The 20,610-nt window shown below is 43.6% G+C and overlaps 2 protein-coding genes across 2 annotated transcripts in view; one reads left to right on the plus strand and one right to left on the minus strand.

The window, feature by feature from the left end:
• LOC132870085 (protein diaphanous homolog 1) overlaps positions 1–20,610 on the plus strand; it is a 197,738-nt gene that overhangs the window by 87,925 nt on the left and 89,203 nt on the right. The gene's annotated exons all lie outside the window — the stretch shown is intronic.
• LOC132875600 (zinc finger protein 862-like) lies at positions 7,466–8,235 on the minus strand. The gene is made up of 3 exons (XM_060912499.1): positions 8,143–8,235; positions 7,907–8,059; positions 7,466–7,816 (listed from the first exon to the last, which is right to left on the minus strand). The coding sequence occupies exons 1-3, from the start codon at positions 8,233–8,235 to the stop codon at positions 7,640–7,642; spliced, it is 423 nt and encodes a 140-aa protein (XP_060768482.1). The 3' UTR covers positions 7,466–7,639.

Below are 20,610 nucleotides of genomic sequence, written 5' to 3' on the forward strand. Positions count from 1 at the left end.
CACATCTGCGCTGCGAAAACTTTGACTACGCTGGCTATGGTAAGTAAGTAAAAAAGTAAGAGCATACTATACCCGCCTCTGTTCATTAACGGTATATGTGCAGATTCGGTATAGATGTTCGAAGGACTCCTGGACGTTTATTAAAGCTGCCAGAGCAGCTTGAAGGTCCGTTGGATCGATGTAATCAGACATGCTCTTACTTTTTTACTTACTTTCTTACTTCCCGGGCTGGCATGTACTGTATATGACACATGTATGACATAAACGCGTACCCGACGTGAGCAGATCCGAGCAGAGTTTTCGCGTATTGGGTAGTTTAGACGGATATGCAACGGGGGCTGTTTTTAACTTATCCACTCTGGAAGGCGTTTTCAATTTTTTCCGTTTTTCAGCCTCGGAAACGCCGTCCCCGTGTAGACGAAAGGCACTTCCGATAAAATATTTAGTCGTTTTTACCCGACAGCGTCCTCGTGTAAACGGGCCCTTAGATTAGATTAGATGGAACTTTATTGATCCCTTTGGGAGGGTTCCCTCAGGGAAATGAAAATTCCAGCAGCATCATTACAGGATAAATAGAAAATCGAGAACTTCTAGATAAATTAAATTAAGTATTTACATTTCCAAATATTAAAAAGAATAAGATATGGGGGGAGTCCAGCAAGAGAGGTATTGCACATTGTCCGGTATTGCTTATTGTTAGGCTAGGCTACTGCTCCTTCCCGTCCTCTGTCCTCCTGCTACCCCCCAGAGAGGAGTTGTACAGTCTGATGGTGTGAGGGACAAAGGAGTTTTTGAGTCTGTTCGTCCTGCACTTGGGAAGGAGCGTTCTGCCTCCTCTGGTTGCTGATGACGGTGTGCAGAGGGTGACTGGCATCGTCCATGATGTTCAGTAGTTTGTCCATAGTCCTCTTCTCTGCCACCGTCACCAGAGAGTCCAGCTTCATGCCGACCACAGAGCCGGCCCGCCTGATCAGTTTGTCCAGCCTGGATGCGTCGTCCTTGGATGTTCTGCAGATGTTAAAGATGTTTACTGACTATCTTGTAGAACCTGTAGAATAAACACCTTTAAACACAGATTTCTACATAACACCTTTAAACACAGATTTCTACATTTCCATTTATTTGGCGAGATTATGCTGAAACATGTTTCTGAAAGCACTTCAGATAAGTTAACGTTATTCATGTTCGCGTTATTCATGTTTTTACATGCTAACTAAGAGTGTCCAAGTTAACGAGCTGTGTGTAAACGTTAGCCGTGGACAAGGCTACGGCAACTTGGCGGGCAAATCCACAGAAAGTCATGTGACTAACCAGACTGCATAGCTATTGCAACGTTATCACTGGCTCGAAAAGCACAGACAACTTAATTGCAAGCTTTCTGTTGAAATAATACGTTTACACACCTCAATGTGGTTCTGCAGGTTGGACAGCGAGTTTTTGTAGGCCGTGACCTGAAATATAGGTTTAAGGTATGGCCATGGGTGTGCGCGCATTCCCCAGAAGAGCCGCCTCCTTCCATTCTGCCATCAGCTGATCGTGTTCATATAACGCTGCTGAGAAATCACTGAACTTGATTTTATACGGTCTATGGATGTGACGTGACCCTCGTGATTTTATTTATTTATTTTTGCAGGTGACACCTGAGAAAGCCAATCATGTTTGAGAAAAGAAAAAAGTAATGAGGACATTGATGGACATGTCATGGAGTGACGAGTCCGATATTTTTTTGTCTTTCAAATGCAGTGAAGTTAAAGTCATAAGTTTCAAAAAAAAAAAAGTAAAGTACAGATACTCGGTGTACTTAAAGTGCATATCACGGGTAAATTCAGGAGCGAGATCGATGTAATTCTCCTATTTTATCTTAGCCTAGTAAACTAGACCCACCCGCCTAGCGGCCAAAAATATTTTTTGCCTAGCGAATGGGTCTAGCCTCGCACCATATAAACAAAAACACCCCGGGCATCAAATCGTGCCCGCCAATCACAACGCAAGGTTTTTGTTTGGATTCTTTGGGCGGGCTTTTGCAGGAGTGACGACAAAGCTGCGCGACGCTGGAGAAAGCACAGCAGGAAAGATGGCTACGGCTAGTGAACAGCGCGCGTTTGACTCCGCTTTGGAATCAGTTTTAGAAGAATTAGACTTGGAGTTTTCGTTGAAGCATGAGCAGGAAGAGGCTCTCCGCTCATTCCTTTTCAAGAAGGACGTTTTCGCTGTTTTGCCGACCGGCTATGGCAAAAGTCTGATCTACCAGCTGGCTCCGCTCGTAGCCAAAAGGATGGGGCTAGTTTGTGCAGTACGAAGAATTAATACACAGCTTTGAAACATTACTTTTTGATTGTTTCTTATTTTCCCGTTATTTTAAATTTAAGGGAAATTATTTCACCAAACACCACTAAATAAAAACTCAAAAACAGTTTAAGCAAACCCTTGAAAAACACTTGGAAAGAAATGTGTATGTGGTACAGACTCCAAACTTGTGGTCATTATCTCCAAACTTCTTAATATCTAGAACCTGTTTATTAATTAATACGCGTTTTGAAAAATAATTTATTTCAAGGCCTCCCCCACTGCTTTCTGTCGCTCTGACTATGTCAGTCACTGTTGCGCTGATTGGTCAGAGCGTTGGCCTATACGCACAGAGACAGTTTGAAAGACAGCGGGTTGTTCCTCCCACCCCCTTTGGAAATGTCTACGAGCGAGGCCAGACTAATGCTGCGTTCATGTGCTATGGGAAGATGATATTTTCCAGTTGGGAAGTGGTATTTACCAGTGTGTTGTGTTCACATGCTTTTGTTGTTGTTGACAAATTAAAGATGGTGGATTTAGAATCAGGCCTGTTATTTGGCTAAAACAATTATAGATTGCCTTGTTCATCAGCTGCAGCAGGAATATGAGTTATCAAAAGTCAAAAAATGCTGAATATTTCCTGATCATGACAAGTAGAGATTTTCTTAACACATTGAATGCCACGCAGTTTTTGGAAATTTGGCTGTAGCCACAATGAGAGTAGCCAGTATCTAGATCATTGTTGGCGTTCTTTGGACAGCCACAGAATATTTTGTATTAGGCTATAATATACATATTATAATTATATAATATACATAACATGACTTGTTTAAAAGGTGAGAGTCAGCTTTCCGTAGGTGAAAACCACTTCTTTCTTGGTTCATAAGCTAGTTTTGTACCGCTCGCCGCCATGTTGAAAAGGTTAAAGTTCATCTCATCTCGGCAACTCGTGTATCAAAATTTTCTACGAGTTGCCCAGTGGAAAATACCACGAGGGGGCGTTCATGTGTGCTTTCCATGTCGGCGTTTGGTATTTACCATAATTCCCATAGCACATGAACGCACCATAAATATTCACGTTTAGTCTGGCTTGCCAGGCTAATTTTATCTTAAACTTTGGTCAAATATCTGTCACATTTTGTGCAAATTTTTTTTACCTTGCGCAATACCAGAAAAATTCAGTTGAAATCAAGCCATTTGAGGCGACTTGGTCCGCCTCTGAAAAAACTTGGCGTTTGGATTTCCCGGCAAACATTGATTTTGGTGACGTCGCGTGCGGGACGCCTCCCTCTGAATCCTACGTCAGCGCTGGTTTATTTATGAGAAAACGACCTGGTGGTTTTCTGCAAATTTCTTCAACGTTATCGCGTAATTATTAAAATGGTTAACAGATGTATCGTAGGAGGGTGTAGCAACACCAATCTTGATGGGATTAGTACTCATCGTTTCCCAAAAGACCGGACAATGAGAGAGAAATGGGAGCGCTTGGTCTACACAGGCTGTGCACTGAAACCGTGCAAAGCTCGCGCAGCCTGCTGGCGCTTCCGCAGGTGACGTCACGAATCTGGCTCCAGACTCCCTTGGGATTTTTCCAGACGCGTTTTGTTGTTTTATTTTTTTCTGCTGTAGACAGACGGCCTTGTGCAAAATTACCCTTCTGGATGAGTGTGTAAAGGGACATACTTTCATATTAAAAAAAACACAACGAATTGGTCCAGGGTATGCACTTTAAGTACAGTACTCAAGTACCGTAAATGTGCTTCATTACTGTCCACCTCTGGAAATTACAGACCACATGGCAACAACATAATCATCAGGGCTGATAAAGGAGTTAAAACGCACGCACCCAAAACCGTAATGGGTGTGCACGCACAGATACTGCGACAGAGTTTTCAAAAACATTCAAGTGGAATTTTATTTCTCTGCCCAGGAGGGTGTTTTTGAAAAAGCTTCATTTTCAGTAATCCACAAGAAGCCAGAAACCCCTCCTCTAATTTTCTAAAATATCCTTATTTAGTTCTTCATATTTCTTTTGACATGAAACTGAAGTATGTTGAAGGCTTTGTATGTTCGTTTCACTGTATAATACACATTTGTGGTATTTTACAAATGCTTCAGTCGGCCTGAAGGAATTTATTCTGATGACATAATGATTCAGCAGTGCGTATCGTAAATATAGCACTTGGAACGCTTCTCTTTATAGATACTGCAGCTTTCAGATACGTTAACAGCAGCTTCTTTACTGCCTCACACACACATGGTGTTTCCTGTGTGATCATTTTGTGCGTCTGATCTGCCGTTTGTTGCTCAGCTGAGCTTTCCCCAACTCTCTGTGAATAATGGAGCTGGAGAGTTCGCTATATTGCCTCGTAGTCTCTTGCCGTCTCCACGGAGTCGTCTTTCAGGCATGTAATTGGCTCTTTAGCATCAGCGCAATAATGCAAACCCTTCATGTAGAAAAATGAATGTTTGTGCTCGCTCGCTCTCTCATATGGGGTGTGTGCGCCCTTGAGGTGGAGGCTAATCGGGTGATAATCTGTGTGGAGTAGTTTAGGTCGGTCAGTGATGTTACTCTGGTGGCTGGAGGAATGACCTCACTTTTCTCTCGTTTGTTTGTTTTTTCCTGTTTATATCGTCCTTTCTGAAATTGCCTGTGCGTTACAAGGAAGTTGCTTTGTCCTTTTTTTTTTTTTATCTGAGATTACATTTAGATGCATTTTATACCCTTTGTGAAGATTAGTAAAAGACAAGGTTATGAAAAATGGTTTTGGCAAACAAACAACCTAAGCAAACCCCTCACCACCACAATACCACATTCATCAGTTATTGACCGCCTTAGAAAATCATACATGCGTTTTTAGGGAATCTTCAGCATTCACAGCCAAAGAAGGATGGTTATAGAGAAAAGAAACAAATCCCCACTAGGACCAATTTCTTTCTTTTTTTTTTTTTTTTATATGAAAGTATGTCCCTTTACACACTCATCCAGAAGGGTAATTTTGCACAAGGCCGTCTGTCTACAGCAGAAAAAAATAAACTAACAAAACGCGTCTGGAAAAATCCCAAGGGAGTCTGGAGCCAGATTCGTGACGTCACCTGCGGAAGCGCCAGCAGGCTGCAAGAGCTTTGCACGGTTTCAGTGCACAGCCTGTGTAGACCAAGCGCTCCCGTTTCTCTCTCATTGTCCGGTCTTTTGGGAAACGATGAGTACTAATCACATCAAGATTGGTGTTGCTACACCCTCCTACGGTACATCTGTTAAAGTGCCATTCCACCATTGGATGTATTCTTTGGCATAAAATACAATATATTTTATGACAACGTGACTAGACAGAGAAATCTTTTAGCTTCAAAATGATATATCAAACATAATTTTTTGACAACGACAAGTATATTAATTTTGCGACCAAAGTCACCTACCCTTTTAATTTCCGCGCGGTAGTGAAACGTGATGTCGTCGGCAGGTTCCCCTTCTTGTGTACTACGTCACGTGTGACGTGGCACAGATTATCAGCAATGGCGGATAGAACGCGATTGTCAGCTTCGGAAAAGAAGGGAAGGAAAATAGCAAGTGATGCCCAAAGGAGACGAATATCGGCACAGCAATCGACAAGTGGAAATCGCGTTCTATCCGCCATTGCTGATAATCTGTGCCACGTCACACGTGACGTGGTACACAAGAAGGGGAACCTGCCGATGACATCACGTTTCACTACTGCGTGGAAATTAAAAGGGTAGGTGACTTTGGTCGCAAAATTAATATACTTGTTGTCAAAAAATTGTTTGATATATCATTTTGAAGCTAAAAGATTTCTCTGTCTAGTCATGTTGTCATAAAATATATTGTATTTTATGCCAAAGAATACATCCAATGGTGGAATGGCACTTTAAGCATTTTAATAATTACGCGATAACGTTGAAGAAATTTGCAGAAAACCACCAGGTCGTTTTCTCATAAACAAACCAGCGCTGACGTAGGATTCAGAGGGAGGCATCCCGCACACGACGTCACCAAAATCAATGTTTCCCGGGAAATCCAAATGCCAAGTTTTTTCAGAGGCGGACCAATTCATCTCAAATGGCTTGATTTCAACTGAATTTTTCTGGTATTGCGCAAGGAAAAAAATTGCAGAGAATGCAGAATGTGACAGATATTTGACCAAAGTTTAATATAAAATAGGAGAATTACATCGATCTCGCTTCTGAATTTACCCGTGATATGCACTTTAAGATGCTCGGTGTCATGGACTCCATGAAGGAATGAGAGATTAGAAAACTTGACTGTCTCTACCAAGAAGTTCTTCCAAGATCTTCAAGTAGGACAACGATGGACGACATGCATCCAAATTAGGGCTGGGCGATTTTACGATTACGATGTTATTCACGATATAAAATCTCTACGATTAGAAATTAGACACGTACGATATGCCTACGATAAGCCTACGCCTTCAATAAAATTACTTCATCCGAAGTTTTGACAGACACGCGAATAGCCAATCATAACTAAACAGTACCGCACGTAACCAATCAGTTGGAAGAGAGCCACGTCAAGTTAGGTTGCGTGCACACACAAACACACACACGTGTAGCAGCAACACACAGCATGGCTGTGGTGAAGTTTGCAGGAGCGCGGCATTTCTCCAACAAAGCGTGAAACAAAGCGATTATAAAAATGAGCGAGAAGCCGACTGACCGGAGTTCTGAACAGGAAAGTCAGAGCACTGCCCTGGAGGACATCGTTGAAAAGAAGGGCCAGAGATCTTCAGTTGTGTGGAGGTATTTTGGATATTTAAAATCAGACATACAACAAAGTGTTACACAAAACCTTAAACACACTGACGTACAGGATTGCACTTTTTTTCTCCTTGCAGCATAAGGTTTACACGTCAATATGTCTTTTATGTTTATTTGAAAGCTGCTAGAATTTGCACAAATGATTAACAATGGTATATAGTTTTTATTTTTCAGTTTCAATTTATTCATTTGAACAAAAAGAACAGTGTTTCCCGCAGAAAATTGCTTAGTCAAGGTGGTGAGTCTTCGGTGGGCATCACGCGCGGCACGGATAGTGGTCCGGGGGGGGGGGGTTGTCGGGCCGTAACGCGTCACACGTTGCACAGATAGTCCTGGGGGGGGTAGTAGTACTACAATAATAACAAAGCTGTGTAGAACTGTAAAATAGGTATTTATTGAAATTAAATGTCACAACTACTTACAAAAACTGAGGTAAAATGGTTTCCTGGCCAATGAAAGTGCTCTCAGTACAGCAGCAAGAAAAAAGTAACAAAAAGTGCAGGTCATTTACATAAGGGAAAAACGGTTAGAAACAACATAGAGTGCAACATTTACTAGGCTACTTATGGCACATCTTGCAAGTCTTGTCCTTGCAGGCCATCCTTCTGGGTTTTTCAAAAAACAGCTCCAGTGCTCTGCTGTAATTGAACTGCCCTACTGGTGGGCCATTTATGCTAATCGTCATGCAGGCTGTGAGGCTGTCACCCTGCAGCCTACTTCGCAGGTCTGTTTTGATCTACACACAGAGAGAAATGAATATAAGATATTTAACTCAGTAGTCATCTAACATCGTGATTTTAAGATGTGTATGAATGATGAAACTCACCCTGTTCATCGCTGAAAAGTCTCTCTCGCAATTTACGCTTGACACTGGAATTGTGAGGGCGATGGCACTGAGGAGGGAGAGGTTTGGGTAGAGGAGGTGCAGCTCTTCATACCCTGACGCCATTGCTGTTAGGACCTCCAATTGGGACTTTTCCTGATGGAGTAGAAAAAAGTGAGTTACACCAAGAATCCTTAAAATTGTTGATTACTTAGGGTTAATTTAAGGTAATGACTCACTTTCAGAATGCCCGACGTGACAAGGACCTGAAATGCCTGCCACTCCTGCAGAAGTTGACTCTCATTGATGCTGCTGAACTGCTTGGCAAGCATCATCAGGTGATCTAAGTCAGCAGCATTGTCTTGCCTTCTTGGACCCAAAACACTGAATGCTGCAAGTATCCCAACTTGCTGGAACCTCAGCTCCAGATGTTTTATTGTTGGGTGGACCAACAAAAATAACGGAAGGGTCCCACGAATGTAGCCTACAGCCATAATTTATATTGCCTACCTTAATACATTTATATTAGGCCTACTTATATTAGCACATGAACATTATATAGCATTAGGCTATATAATTATATTATATTATCTTACTTATATTAGTACATGAAAATTAAATTTCACTGTAACAGTGCAAATGCACCGTTTAGATGAGCAGTTACAAATACAACTTACCTTCTTATTCCACCGACGATAATGGCAACGTCTCGACTTTCCCGCTGAACCGTTGAATTTAAAATTAAAATGTTTGTAAATATGGCCTCGAGGACATATGGCGTAGTAATATATCCAACCACTAGGTGCCGCAGTTTAGTCTAGCTGTCAGTCCCTGCGCTGAAATGCATTACCACTTCGGTTTTTTTTTTTGGACGCATTTTTTTTTTTTTTCTTGGAACCTTGCTAGGGCGGGCGGTCGAGTTACCCAGGGCGGCCGCCTTGCCTGGAAAGTGCTGGGGGAAACACTGAAGAATGTGCATCCAGTTTGTTTTGGTTCTGTGAAACTTGAAGGCTTGTTAAGCTATTTTTGTTAATTAGGAAGGAACTACTAATTTGTAATGTTCATATTTTGAGCAGAAAATTAAAGAAAATACAAAAATGGTGATTTGATTTATATCGTGATATATATCGTTATCGAAAAATTTGAAAAAATATATCGTGATATAATTTTTTCTCATATCGCCCAGCCCTAATCCAAATCTGTACAAAAATAGTTCAATGACCCCACAATCCAGCTTTTGACAGGGCCCTCCTGGTCCCCTGACACAAACCACACTGAAAACATGGGGGTGAGTTAGAGTCGCATGCACAGTGGAGCATTTAGGGCCCTGGAGAGATATCGCTAATGAGCAATGGTCTTGGGCTCTGGCGCTCCTCAAGCCTTCTAGGAAAAGACTTGGTGCTTTTAAGGAGGTTGCACGAAGTACAGAATACAGGGGTGCCAATAATTGTGTTCAAATATACTTTTGTTTATTAACCACAGACATATATTTTTATACCCATTTGATTTGCCGTCTTTACCAAGGGTGCTAATACTTCTGCATCTGGCGGTAAAGCTTTGAGACGAGCAGTCGATCTGAATGTGCGTTTAGTTGCATAGTAAGTGGAAATTGTTGTTTTGCTCCATGGACACGATTAGATTGCTTTTCACAGCACACTGCTTCTCTAAGAGCTCGGCCAAGGACAAACACTGCAGAGGCTGGAAGTAGCATGAACCACACACACACACACACACACACACACACACACACACACACACACACACACCGTGTTTCAGTTTTAAATAAGGAAAAAACCCGAGTCTGTGTAGATTAATAAGGGATGGGTAACCTTTGATTAAATGTCTGCAGCAACAACACACACCGAATGATTATTATTGTATTTATAGTTTTACACTAGGGTTGTGTACCGGTACTGTACCGTGAAAATCGATTCAGTACAGGTCCAAAATACCGGATCATGAAGTACCGGTACTGTACCGATTATATAAATTTACACCAAGTATCTGTTTATTTTGTGACCTGAAGATGCGTAAATCCTACCACAAAGACGAAAATTTAGCACGGGAAAAGACGTAAAATGCCGCGCTGAAACTTGAAATCGGAGCCATCTTTGATTTGAAATCCTCTCGCCACAGTCTCACGAGACATTGTGAGAGCTTGGCTGATCCAGCGTTCTGATTGGTCAAAAAGACTCAATCAGGTCAGCCGTTTTTCCTTTGCTGGCATCGGCAGTCTTTGCTGCTTTTGTGCAATTTTGCCGCGCAAGTTAAAGGCCGCGGACTGCGCGTAGTCTGTAGTACTCTAGTGTAGTCACTTCTCGCTGTGAGACAACTTGTGACTTTTTGTCCCAAGTTAACCAAGTGTGAGACTGAGAAGTGAGGTAGGAAGCCTAGTTATGTTCGGTTTTCTTTGAATAAAGATACAAGTTGTCAACAGTTTATTAATGTTTCTGTCATTATTAAAGAAGTTCAGAAGAATTTGTCAAATTGTTCAGGTACAGGTCCGGACCTGTACCTAAACCTCTGTACCGGTACCTGATGTTACGTTTGGGTACGCAGCCCTAGTTTACACCCATATTATACACCTGATTCTCTCACACGCATGCTTCTGAAGACCTGAGAACGTGTGAAGAACTTTATAACTCAAGTCACTCAGAGCGTTTACATGCACATAGAGAAAATCGAATTTCTGCCGTAGCTCGACTGAAATCGAAGTTCTAAATGCCATGGAAACGCCTTAGCTCGGCTGAAATCGAACCCAACTGGATTTCTCGTAATCGAGCTACGCGACCTAGATTATGCGATTTGTAGCCGAGCTACTTAGTGCATGTAAACCCTATCGAGCTACGTAGTCGAGCTACTTACTTCAGCACTGCCCCTTCCGGAAGTGACGAGACCACAAGTGGGAAACGCAACAGCCTCGGTCGGCATGACAACAGTAGTAGAAACGTGCACTTCTGGAGCAATGAGGAGATGGAGTTCATGCTCATTCAGCTTACGGAGTTAAATGAATATGAATATATATTAGTGCTGTCAAGCGATTAAAATATTTAATCGTGATTAATGTCGCGACTGTCATAGTTAACTCGCGATTAATCGCAATTTAATCGCACATTTTTGTCACATGAAAAACCATTGTAATTCTCTTATCAGCATAAAACAGTGAATGGGCTTGCTCACCGTTCGAACTACGGGGGTACTCGGGGGATCCGAGATCCCCTGAAACAGACATGAGATCCCTTGTAAACATGGTCTGGGAAATGTTGGGGGGTCTCTAAAATATTGGCAAAATGATGTTTATTGACATAGCAATCGTGTGTAACGGGAAGCATTTGCATATCCGAAGTGAGCGCGCGATGGAGAGCCGCGCTCTGAGACAAGCGCAAGCACACCCCCCCCCCCCCCCCCCCCCCCCCCCCCAAGGGGAAAAAAGAGACCCCCCGAAAATATTGGCATAGTTCGAACACTGGTTGTACCAATGTTTTTTTTTTTTTTAATTTATTGCAGAGCATAACACGTCTTGTCACAGCCACTGCAAAGTCGGCCTGGAGCCGCCGATGGGAAAACGAAACCTAAGCCGAGCACCGTGGCTCTTCGGGGGAGGGCAGAGGACTCTGGCTGTGCGGGGCGGGGCATTATAGTCTAGCTGCTATCGTTTTTCTAAGCAAAGTCTCTGTTCCAAGTTCCTGGCAGTTTCAAAAGCTTATGAAAAACCTACATCATGTCACAGAGCGTTAATCTCGCGATAAAAAAATTATCGCCGTTAAAATTGAGTCAAGTTAACGCGTTAATAATGTGACATTTTTTACAGCACTAATATATATTTCATCTCGATGTTGCTGTCCTCGTCGTCGTTCTTCTTGTGAACACGGAACTGATGACTTTTGCCGCTTTTCCACTACAAACGCGGCTGAGCCGTGCCGAGTCGAGCTGAGTCGGGCTGAGCGGGGCTATTGAAGTTGCATTTCGACTACAACCGCGCTGAACCGTGCTGGCTGGTAGTGGGTGGACACATTGGGTGGAGTTAGCGAAAGTGGGTGGACGTCATGTGATGTCGTTAAGCAGCGCAAACAGTGACATCAGTGACAGTGGCGGAACAAGTCAGAGCCGGGCCGGGGGCGGGGCAAATGACCGGGCCCTTTATTAAAGCTTATCATAACATCATTTTAGGCTACAAAATGTCCGCAACTGCGGTGTTTACCAATTTCAACACTACCGGGTGCAACTATGTTATTTAGTACATCAAGTCCTTCAAACGAACATGTAACTCAGAAACAAAAAACATTAGGATACTGTACATGGCTCATAATAAAACATCAATAGCCTATACTGCGCACATTATTTGAAGGGCATACGAATGAGCGCTCAGAGTGGTGACAGGAAGAGTCAGAAATAAAAGGAGGGCGGTGCAAACCTCACTGAATGCACTGTGTTTACCAATTTCAACACTACGGGGTGCAACTATGTTATTTTGTACATTAAGTCCTTCAAACGAACATGTAACTCAGAAACAAAAAAACATTAGGCGACATACTGTACATGGCTCATAATAAAACATCAATAGCCTACTGCGCGCATTATTTGAAGGGCATACGGCGAGCCTTGCGCTCCGCGAACTCGTCCACGATGCTCTGTATGTCACTGATTCAGTGAGCTTTTCAGCGGTAGTCTCACGACCCGGATAGTAAACAATAAACATGGAGTCGTTAGTGCTGCTGGTCTTGGTGCTGTGGCTTGTTGTCACCGACAACGCCAACAGATACTGGCAAGAGCGTATAGATGAGGCGAGGCGCATAAGGCTTCAGAAATTCTCGTAATTCGTAATTCTTCTTCTTCCGGGTTTGCGGTGTTTACAGATCCCAGCGCACTCGCGGGGCGTGTGTGGGCATGTGAGGACACGCCTCCTCGCCAATCAGTGCACAGGGGAGTGTCTGCTCACGCCTCCAGCCTCAGTCGGCTCGCTTTGGCTCGCTTCAGCCCCACTCCAAAACGGTGCGAGTTTTAGGGGCTAAGCAGGGCTGAAACGAGCTGAGTCGTGCTGGTTTTTGGTAGTCGAAACGCGAGCCGTGTCGGGCTGAAGCGAGCTGAAGTGAGCTGAAAAAGGGTAGTGGAAAAGGGCCATTTGTTTACACTCTTGAATAGCTCTTCTTCATGACGACAACCGGAAGTGTACCAACACGATGGGGCGTGTAGCGCCACTTGTGGCTCAGGTGCACAATGTACCTCACACAATAGCTCGATTTCCTTGTGTGCATGTAGGATTGGATTTCTCTGGCACCCCTGCTGGGACCCTTAGCTCGATTACCGACAGCAGCTCGATTTGGATGCGCATGTAAACGCACTGAGTGTTGAAGATTGAATTTGTTTGAACGCTGGCTGGTGGAGAGGAATTGAAGAGCGAATGGAGGGAGATGGTGGAAAACCGCCAGACTTGACATGTCAGAAAACAATGGGTGTCAAAACAGCAGCATAACAGACAGGTTTAACATTCAGTGTGTGTTCATTCCTTCCTTCCTTCCTCTCTCATGATCTTTGTCAGGTTCATGGTTGTGTGTGTGTGTCCCTTGACCATGTTTATATTTGGGTGTATCCACAATCATGTGACTTGTCTCATGTTTCCTCGATCAGCATTTTTTTTTTTTAAAGTGTTTCCATCACTTATCTATCAGCCAGGCGTAAAAACATTCTTTTCCCCCTGAGCATTCTGGCTTTTTTTTTTTTGCTTTCTTTTAAAATTTCGGACATTTTGCTATTTTAAATTTGCATAAAAGGGTTGAATCGTATTGCCCAAACTTGTTTTCACAGTAAAGAAATGTGTCCCGAGTTATTCCACTATTTAGTTTCGGATCTATCTCTGCGCTATCTGTGGTTGATTATAATGGCAACAATATTGCGTTCTTACAAATATTTAAACAGCAGTATTGAGGTGGTGTTCAGCTGTAGTTAAAACCACTTGCATGCTTTTCATGTTTATGAGCTGTTGATGTATCAGATTAACTGTTTGATTAATTCCTCGATTAAAACCTAGATGTCGGCAGATCAGACGCTCGCTGGCCGTGCTGTGAAAATTGTGCATGCAGACGCTCATTTAAAGGAGATACGCAGAACCTTTTATTTTTAAATGCATTTCCGAGTGGATAGTATCTCCATCCTTGACTCTTGTATGCTGCATAAATGGGGAAATTAAAAAATGTGTATTTTTGAGAGTTAAAATCGACCGCAAAGTTGGCGTTCGAGCTGCCCCGCTGAGCCAGCCAGCCCTGAGTGCGTGACGCCACAGCGGGAACCGGTTTTAAGGCCGAGGCCTTTTACAGCTATAGACCAAAGTCATTTTTTTGGAGCGTTGAGCTCACTTTACTCACTTCGGCAAGGATGCTTTCCAAGTTAGCTTTCTGTGTGGAATCCGGCGGCGGGCTAGCTCCATCAGTTTCTGTAGCAGCTGCCCTCTTCCCTCGTGTGGGCTTAAAATATTTGGACGTTGAGGACATTCTTTCACATGTAAGGCGCCGTACAGACTGAAAGGTTAATACTGAATACTGGGTTAACAAAATGCTTCAAAAATCGCGGAGAAATGACGGATTATTTTGGATTAATTTCGATGGGGCTTAGGACAACTCAAACTACGCAGCCATCTTTCTCGTCGATCCCACGTGACCTATAGACCAAAGTCATATAAATAAATAAAATATGGTGAAAGTAAGAAATCCCGCTACCGACTTGCTCAACTGAGACTGATTTGATTGTGGGTTGACGCTCATTAAAACAGGATGGGTGTTATAACTTATGCAACAGACATGTACACGCATGCATTTTCACTGATAAAACATAAAAGGCTAATTAAATAATCAGATGAACTGAGACGATCACATTCTGAAGCAAATTAAATAATCTTATACCGGTAACTTAAACACACAATACAAGCTACATGTATTAATCTAAATGCAGGTAAACAAGGGTGTGGTCTGTCTTTTTCTCTCTCTCTTTCTCTCTCTCTCTTTCTTTCTCTCTCTCTTTCTTTCTCTCTCTCTTTCTTTCTCTCTCTCTTTCTTTCTCTCTCTCTTTCTTTCTTTCTCTCTCTTTCTCTCTTTTTCTTTCTCTCTTTCTTTCTTTCTCTCTCTCTTTCTTTCTCTCTCTTTCTTTCTCTCTTTCTTTCTTTCTTTCTCTCTTTCTTTCTTGCTTTCTTTCTTTCTTTCTTTCTTTCGAGAGTCGGAGCTTACCCGTCTGTGTTCTCGCTTCTTGAAGGCCGACCTTGTGGCCGATTTTGTTTTGAAACAATCTGGCTTTCAGTTGTTCGTTCAGTTCTCCGTTCATTCGCTTCTTCCATGTGAGGGTGAGATGGCAGCGATATCCAGTTAGAAATCAGACGGCTGCTCCACTCGTTCTCCATACTGAGTACTCCGCCATTACTGCTCGGCTCAGGCAATTACTAAAACCCAGGATGGAATGTCACCAGTTTTAGCAACAACCGCGGGGAGGTCACTGCCCGAGCGATACGTCCTGTTCCATCCTGGGTTTTACCAACCCTCAGCTCACTCTAGTAGAACTAGTGCAACTAAAACTCACTTTCCTTTTAAAATAAATAAATGAAAGACTTTCCTTTTCTTGTAGTTTTATTTAATTGTTGGTACTGCACCCTCTTTCAATACGGGCTTATAGCCAACGCTCCTCAACAGATCAGAGGTCTCGTATGAGTCTTCAGTAAAATGTGCAGAGCAGAGGAGAGACCACTTTGTAGGCGCCCAATGTGCCTGTGAACTTCTCACAAAACGCGTCCAAATCTTTGCAGTTTGAACATTCTTGGGTCATGAACGCAACGTAAATCCACCTTCTGTCATGTTCCTACACCCACCAGCAACACATCTATGTGGCACGGCGATAAATTAGCTCAAAATGGAGGATCAGAGTTGCAGTCAGCTCTGTGTTTTAGTATAGCGGAAATGACGATGAGACCGATAGACTTCCTGCTGTGACGTCACGGACATCAAGGTCATTCACTCAGACCGCTACCTATATGAATCATTTTAATCATAAAAATTAGTATTGTTGATGCTTTAAAACAATTCCTGTGCTATTCTTGAGGTCTCAAGGCATTTATAAACGAAAGTGAGGCCATGGCTCTGCGTATATGCTTTAAGTTTCCAAATCTATCATTGCTTAACACTTGAATACTGTCATTAACAAGTTTTTAATCTCTGCTTTCCAAAGAAATGTATCTGGTTAAGATCTGTTCAGTGCTTTGGGAGTAACGGCAGGTTGAAGTTGGTACAACAGAGTTCACTCTCTGTGTGATGTCGGGAAACTGCTGGTGACTTTTGAGTCATGGGAAAGCGGTCAGGCTTGTGCCCCCCCCCGGTTGGTTTCTGATGAAATACTCAGCAAAATTTTTCCGTCTGCTAGTTTTGACGTTATGATTCATGGAAGATTTTGAAGTGAGTTTTCATAGCTTTACCTACTTATTTTTTTCAAATCAAACTGAGTCATGTAAATGACCATTTAGAATATAACTAGTTGTCTCATCTCATTATCTCTAGCTGCTTTATCCTGTTCTACAGGGTCACAGGCAAGCTGGAGCCTATCCCAGCTGACTACGGGCGAAAGGCGGGGTACACCCTGGACAAGTCGCCAGGTCATCACAGGGCTGACACATAGACACAGCCAACCATTCACACTCACATTCACACCTACGGTCAATTTAGAGTCACCAGTTAACCTAACCTGCATGTCTTTGGACTGTGGGGGAAACCGGAGCACCCGGAGGAAACCCACGCGGACACGGGGAGAACATGCAAACTCCACACAGAAAGGCCCTCGCCGGCCACGGGGCTCGAACCCGGACCTTCTTGCTGTGAGGCGACAGCGCTAACCACTACACCACCGTGCCGCCATAACTAGTTGTTTTGATGAAAAATATTGAGATATTGGTGGTCGGAATAATATTTTAAAAAACCCAGAAGTCAGAAACGTGAGTGTTGGTTTCAGTTCAATTCATTGGAGTTATTTATTGGATGTGGCTCACACAGCAATTTGGTGAAATTCAAGTTCCATGGGGTCACTGCAGGAAAATGGGGGCTGCGATAGTGAGGTGAGAAATACCCCTTTTCCACCAAATCAGTTCCAGGGCTGGTTCGGGGCCAGTGCTGGTTCACAACTCGTTCAACTTGCGAGCCAGCTGAGAACCAGTTTGCTTTTCCATAGCTCGCGGTGCTAAGGGAAGCCACGTCAGTTACGTCGCTACGTTTGCATAAACTTTGGCGCGAACATCGAAGCAAAAACAACACGGAAGCAGCAGCAGCAACAACAATAATAATGGATGACTTCGCGTTTGTACAGCTGTGGCTTCTCGTCGCTTAAAAATGGCGACCTTTCACGCTCGTTGTTGTTGTTGGTCTTAACAACTCTGCCCCCCCGCTGACATAAGTGGTTCTTTCCTCTGGCCCAGCAGAGAGTTGGTGCTAGCCTGGAACCGGTTTTTCTGGCCCCAGAGCCAGTTCTTTGTCAGTGGAAACAGAAAACCCGGTTCCAAACTAAGCACTGGCCCCAAACCAGCCCTGGAACTGCTTTGGTGGAAAAGGGGCAAAAGAGAGCGCAGGCAGGGTGGAGCAGTTGGAGAAGGATTTCGGGAGTCATTTGTGATAGGAAAGCCCCAGCAAAAGTGAAAGGTAAGATGTATAAGACAGTAGTGAGACCAGCTGTGATGTATGGATTGGAGACCGTACCCTTAACGAAGAGACAGGAGGCAAAGTTGGAGGTGGCGGAGTTGAGGCTGTTAAGGTTTGCGATGGGAGGTTGGACAGGATAAGGAACGAGCACATCAGAGGGACAGCACATGTAGAGAGCTTGGGAATTAAGCTCAGAGAGATGAGACTGAGATGGTAGGGGCACATCCTGAGAAGAGATGCAGAGCATGTGGGAAGGAGAATGTTGAGGATGGAGCTGCCAGGCAAACGAAAACGAGGAAGGCCAAAGAGGAGATACATGGATGTGGTGAGAGAGGACATGAAAGTGGTAGAGAAGAATGCTGAAGACTGGGAGCAATGGAGACGAAAGATCCGCCGTGGCGACCCCTAATCAGGAGCAGCCAGAAGTAGTTGTTTTAAGCAATTTGGATTGAATTTGAGTTTTGATATGATGTAATTGTACTAAATGCGGCTGCTCATTAGGACATGCAGTTGAAACCGACACTAGCATGACACGTTGGTGTTAAGTACAGGTACGCTGGACCATAAGAGTGCTACATAATGCTAATGACTGAAGCTTTGATGTGGCCCTTTTCCACTGCACGGTACCAGCTCGGCTCTACTCGACTCACCTTTTCTGGTTTTCCATCAGGCCCTAGTTGGGAATCATACCTGGAATCCGGTGCTTGCTCTTTTTTGGTATCCCCTCCGTTGAGCTGAGATCATATGGTGATGTGAAAACAGTGCAGGCTACTGATTGGTCAGAGAGAATTTAATCACTGCGTCGTCATTGTGCAACACAGGACATCCTGAACAAACTCTCCAATCTTATTGTTTTATTATACGGAACTGATCGTGCACGCACGCGCGTGTGAGATGATGTTACGTAAAGCCGAAGGCGCCACAGTTCGACACGTTTTGTTAAACAAGCAAATGAAAAAACGCTGTAAAAAAGCTGCGCCCAAACCGTCAGGACATAACGGTGACGCTTTTTATGCTGTTATCAGTTTACGAGCAGCAAAAAAAAAGCCAGGCTGCATTCGTTAAAATGTTGAAGGCACAGGGATTTCAACAGGAGAATATGGGTTCCTGTCCCCCACTCGGCATGTTTTATAAGCTGCAAGTAAATGATTTAAAGTTGACCAGCCTGTCCTGATATTCTGCCTGAACTCTCTGTTCTGAAAACTGATGTGTACATGTCGTCATCTGCTTTTGGTCAGAAACGTATTAAAGCGAGCCTCCGACCAAAGGCTTCTGCCTTCATAAGAAACCGTTCGAGACCCAGACTTTCAGTAAGCTAAATCTGCTTCAATGTCATGCCGTGATGTTTTTGATTTACTACAAAACCTTGTTCAACACACAGCTTTATTTTTAACCAACAGAGGGTTAGGCCAAAGATCAGTACAGGCTGGCTAATTTTAAATCCTTTACTTGCAGTAAAATATCTCCCAAATAAAATATGCCAAGCAGGGACGCAAACCCATGTTCACTAATGCACCCTTTTAGCATATGCTCTCAGAAAATGGAGTACGTTATTGTACCTTGAGGAATAGATAGTTTTCACTGACGTCACGGCATTCCGGGGAACGCCCTCCAGCCGCCATCTTGCGGGGCAAGCAAAACGGACCATCGCCATTACCGGCTACGTTATCTCAGACGAATTTATGAAGTTATATAGTAAGTTTTCTAAAATAAAGATCAATGTCAGCAAAATCAAGCAAACAGAAGTATATAGATACATTAGACGACATCTCACGACAACGGTATGCAGCCAAACTGGCCTTGATTGGGGGATTTGACCCCTACGAAGTGGACAAAGATGCATTTTCAAGTGACTATGCAGGGCTGCCAAAGCCTGAAACTGCCAAAGCCTGAAACTGACTTCATCAAACTTTAAAGGCTGTCTGATATATACAACTTTATATATTCACAGCACGCCTTTTGGCGGATGCCGCCTTTTTCACGGCTGAATCGCGCAGATCCGATTTTTTTTTTTTTAGGGGGGGCCTTGGAGTGTTTGATTATAATTTCAAAGTAAATTCTGTATTAAAATTACTAAATAAGCAAATCCGTTACAGTCCATGGCTGGCTGGTCACTGAGGCAGTACCCGCGAAGGGATTTATTTGTACCCTTTATATACCACTTAGGAACATGACGTACCTTGTTGATCTGAAAAGGGTACACATGGTTACCTTGAGGTCCAGTGATGAGCCCTAAGGGGTACATTAGCGTAGACTGTACCATGGGGTACAGAAATGGACTCCTGCTGTTACCCCGGTTTCTAACGGCATATACAGCCTGGCTTTTTTTGCTGCTTGTAAACCGATGGCATTTTTTATGCCGTTATTATTAGGGGTGTTCACACGGCAACTTTTACTCCGGTGTAGCACCGGGGCTGCCCCGGTAGAGCGTTCACACGGTACAAAGTTATACCGGTGTAGCCCCTGAAAGCTGCTTAAACCGGTGCAAATATAACCCTGCTCGGGAGGTGGTTTAAGAAATGTACTCCGGAGTAAATGCTAGTTTGCGGGGCAGCACCGATATAAAATGGGGCGTCTGAACGCTACAGGGGTAGACTCGCTATGCGTGAGGAGAGTTGATTACATACGGGCATTGCATAATTTGCATCCTGGTATTTTGCGCTTCCAAAATGGCGAATATCAACAACAACAGAACTGCGTGTCTTCCAGTGTTGCCAGATTGGGCGGTTTTAAGTGCATTTTGGCGGATTTGAACATATTTTGGGCTGGAAAACGTCAGCAGTATCTGGCAACACTGGTGTCTTCATCCACGTTGTTTTCCCGGCACTTGGTGATGCCATGACAACCGGGAAAAGGAAGTACATTTTCACGCATGCGCATATTTCATTTCCGCATTATTACTATCGTATAGCACGGTCGCAAAAACTGCCGTGTGAACGCAAGTGGGGCTGCACCGGTGCTGACACGCTTCTCTCTAGTAAGCAGGGTTGTGACGTGTGAACGCTCCACAGAATTTACACCCGTGTAAGATACATCGCAACAAAATAC

This window comes from Neoarius graeffei, chromosome 2, assembly GCF_027579695.1.
Source record: "Neoarius graeffei isolate fNeoGra1 chromosome 2, fNeoGra1.pri, whole genome shotgun sequence".
In the NCBI taxonomy this organism is placed as follows: domain Eukaryota; kingdom Metazoa; phylum Chordata; class Actinopteri; order Siluriformes; family Ariidae; genus Neoarius; species Neoarius graeffei.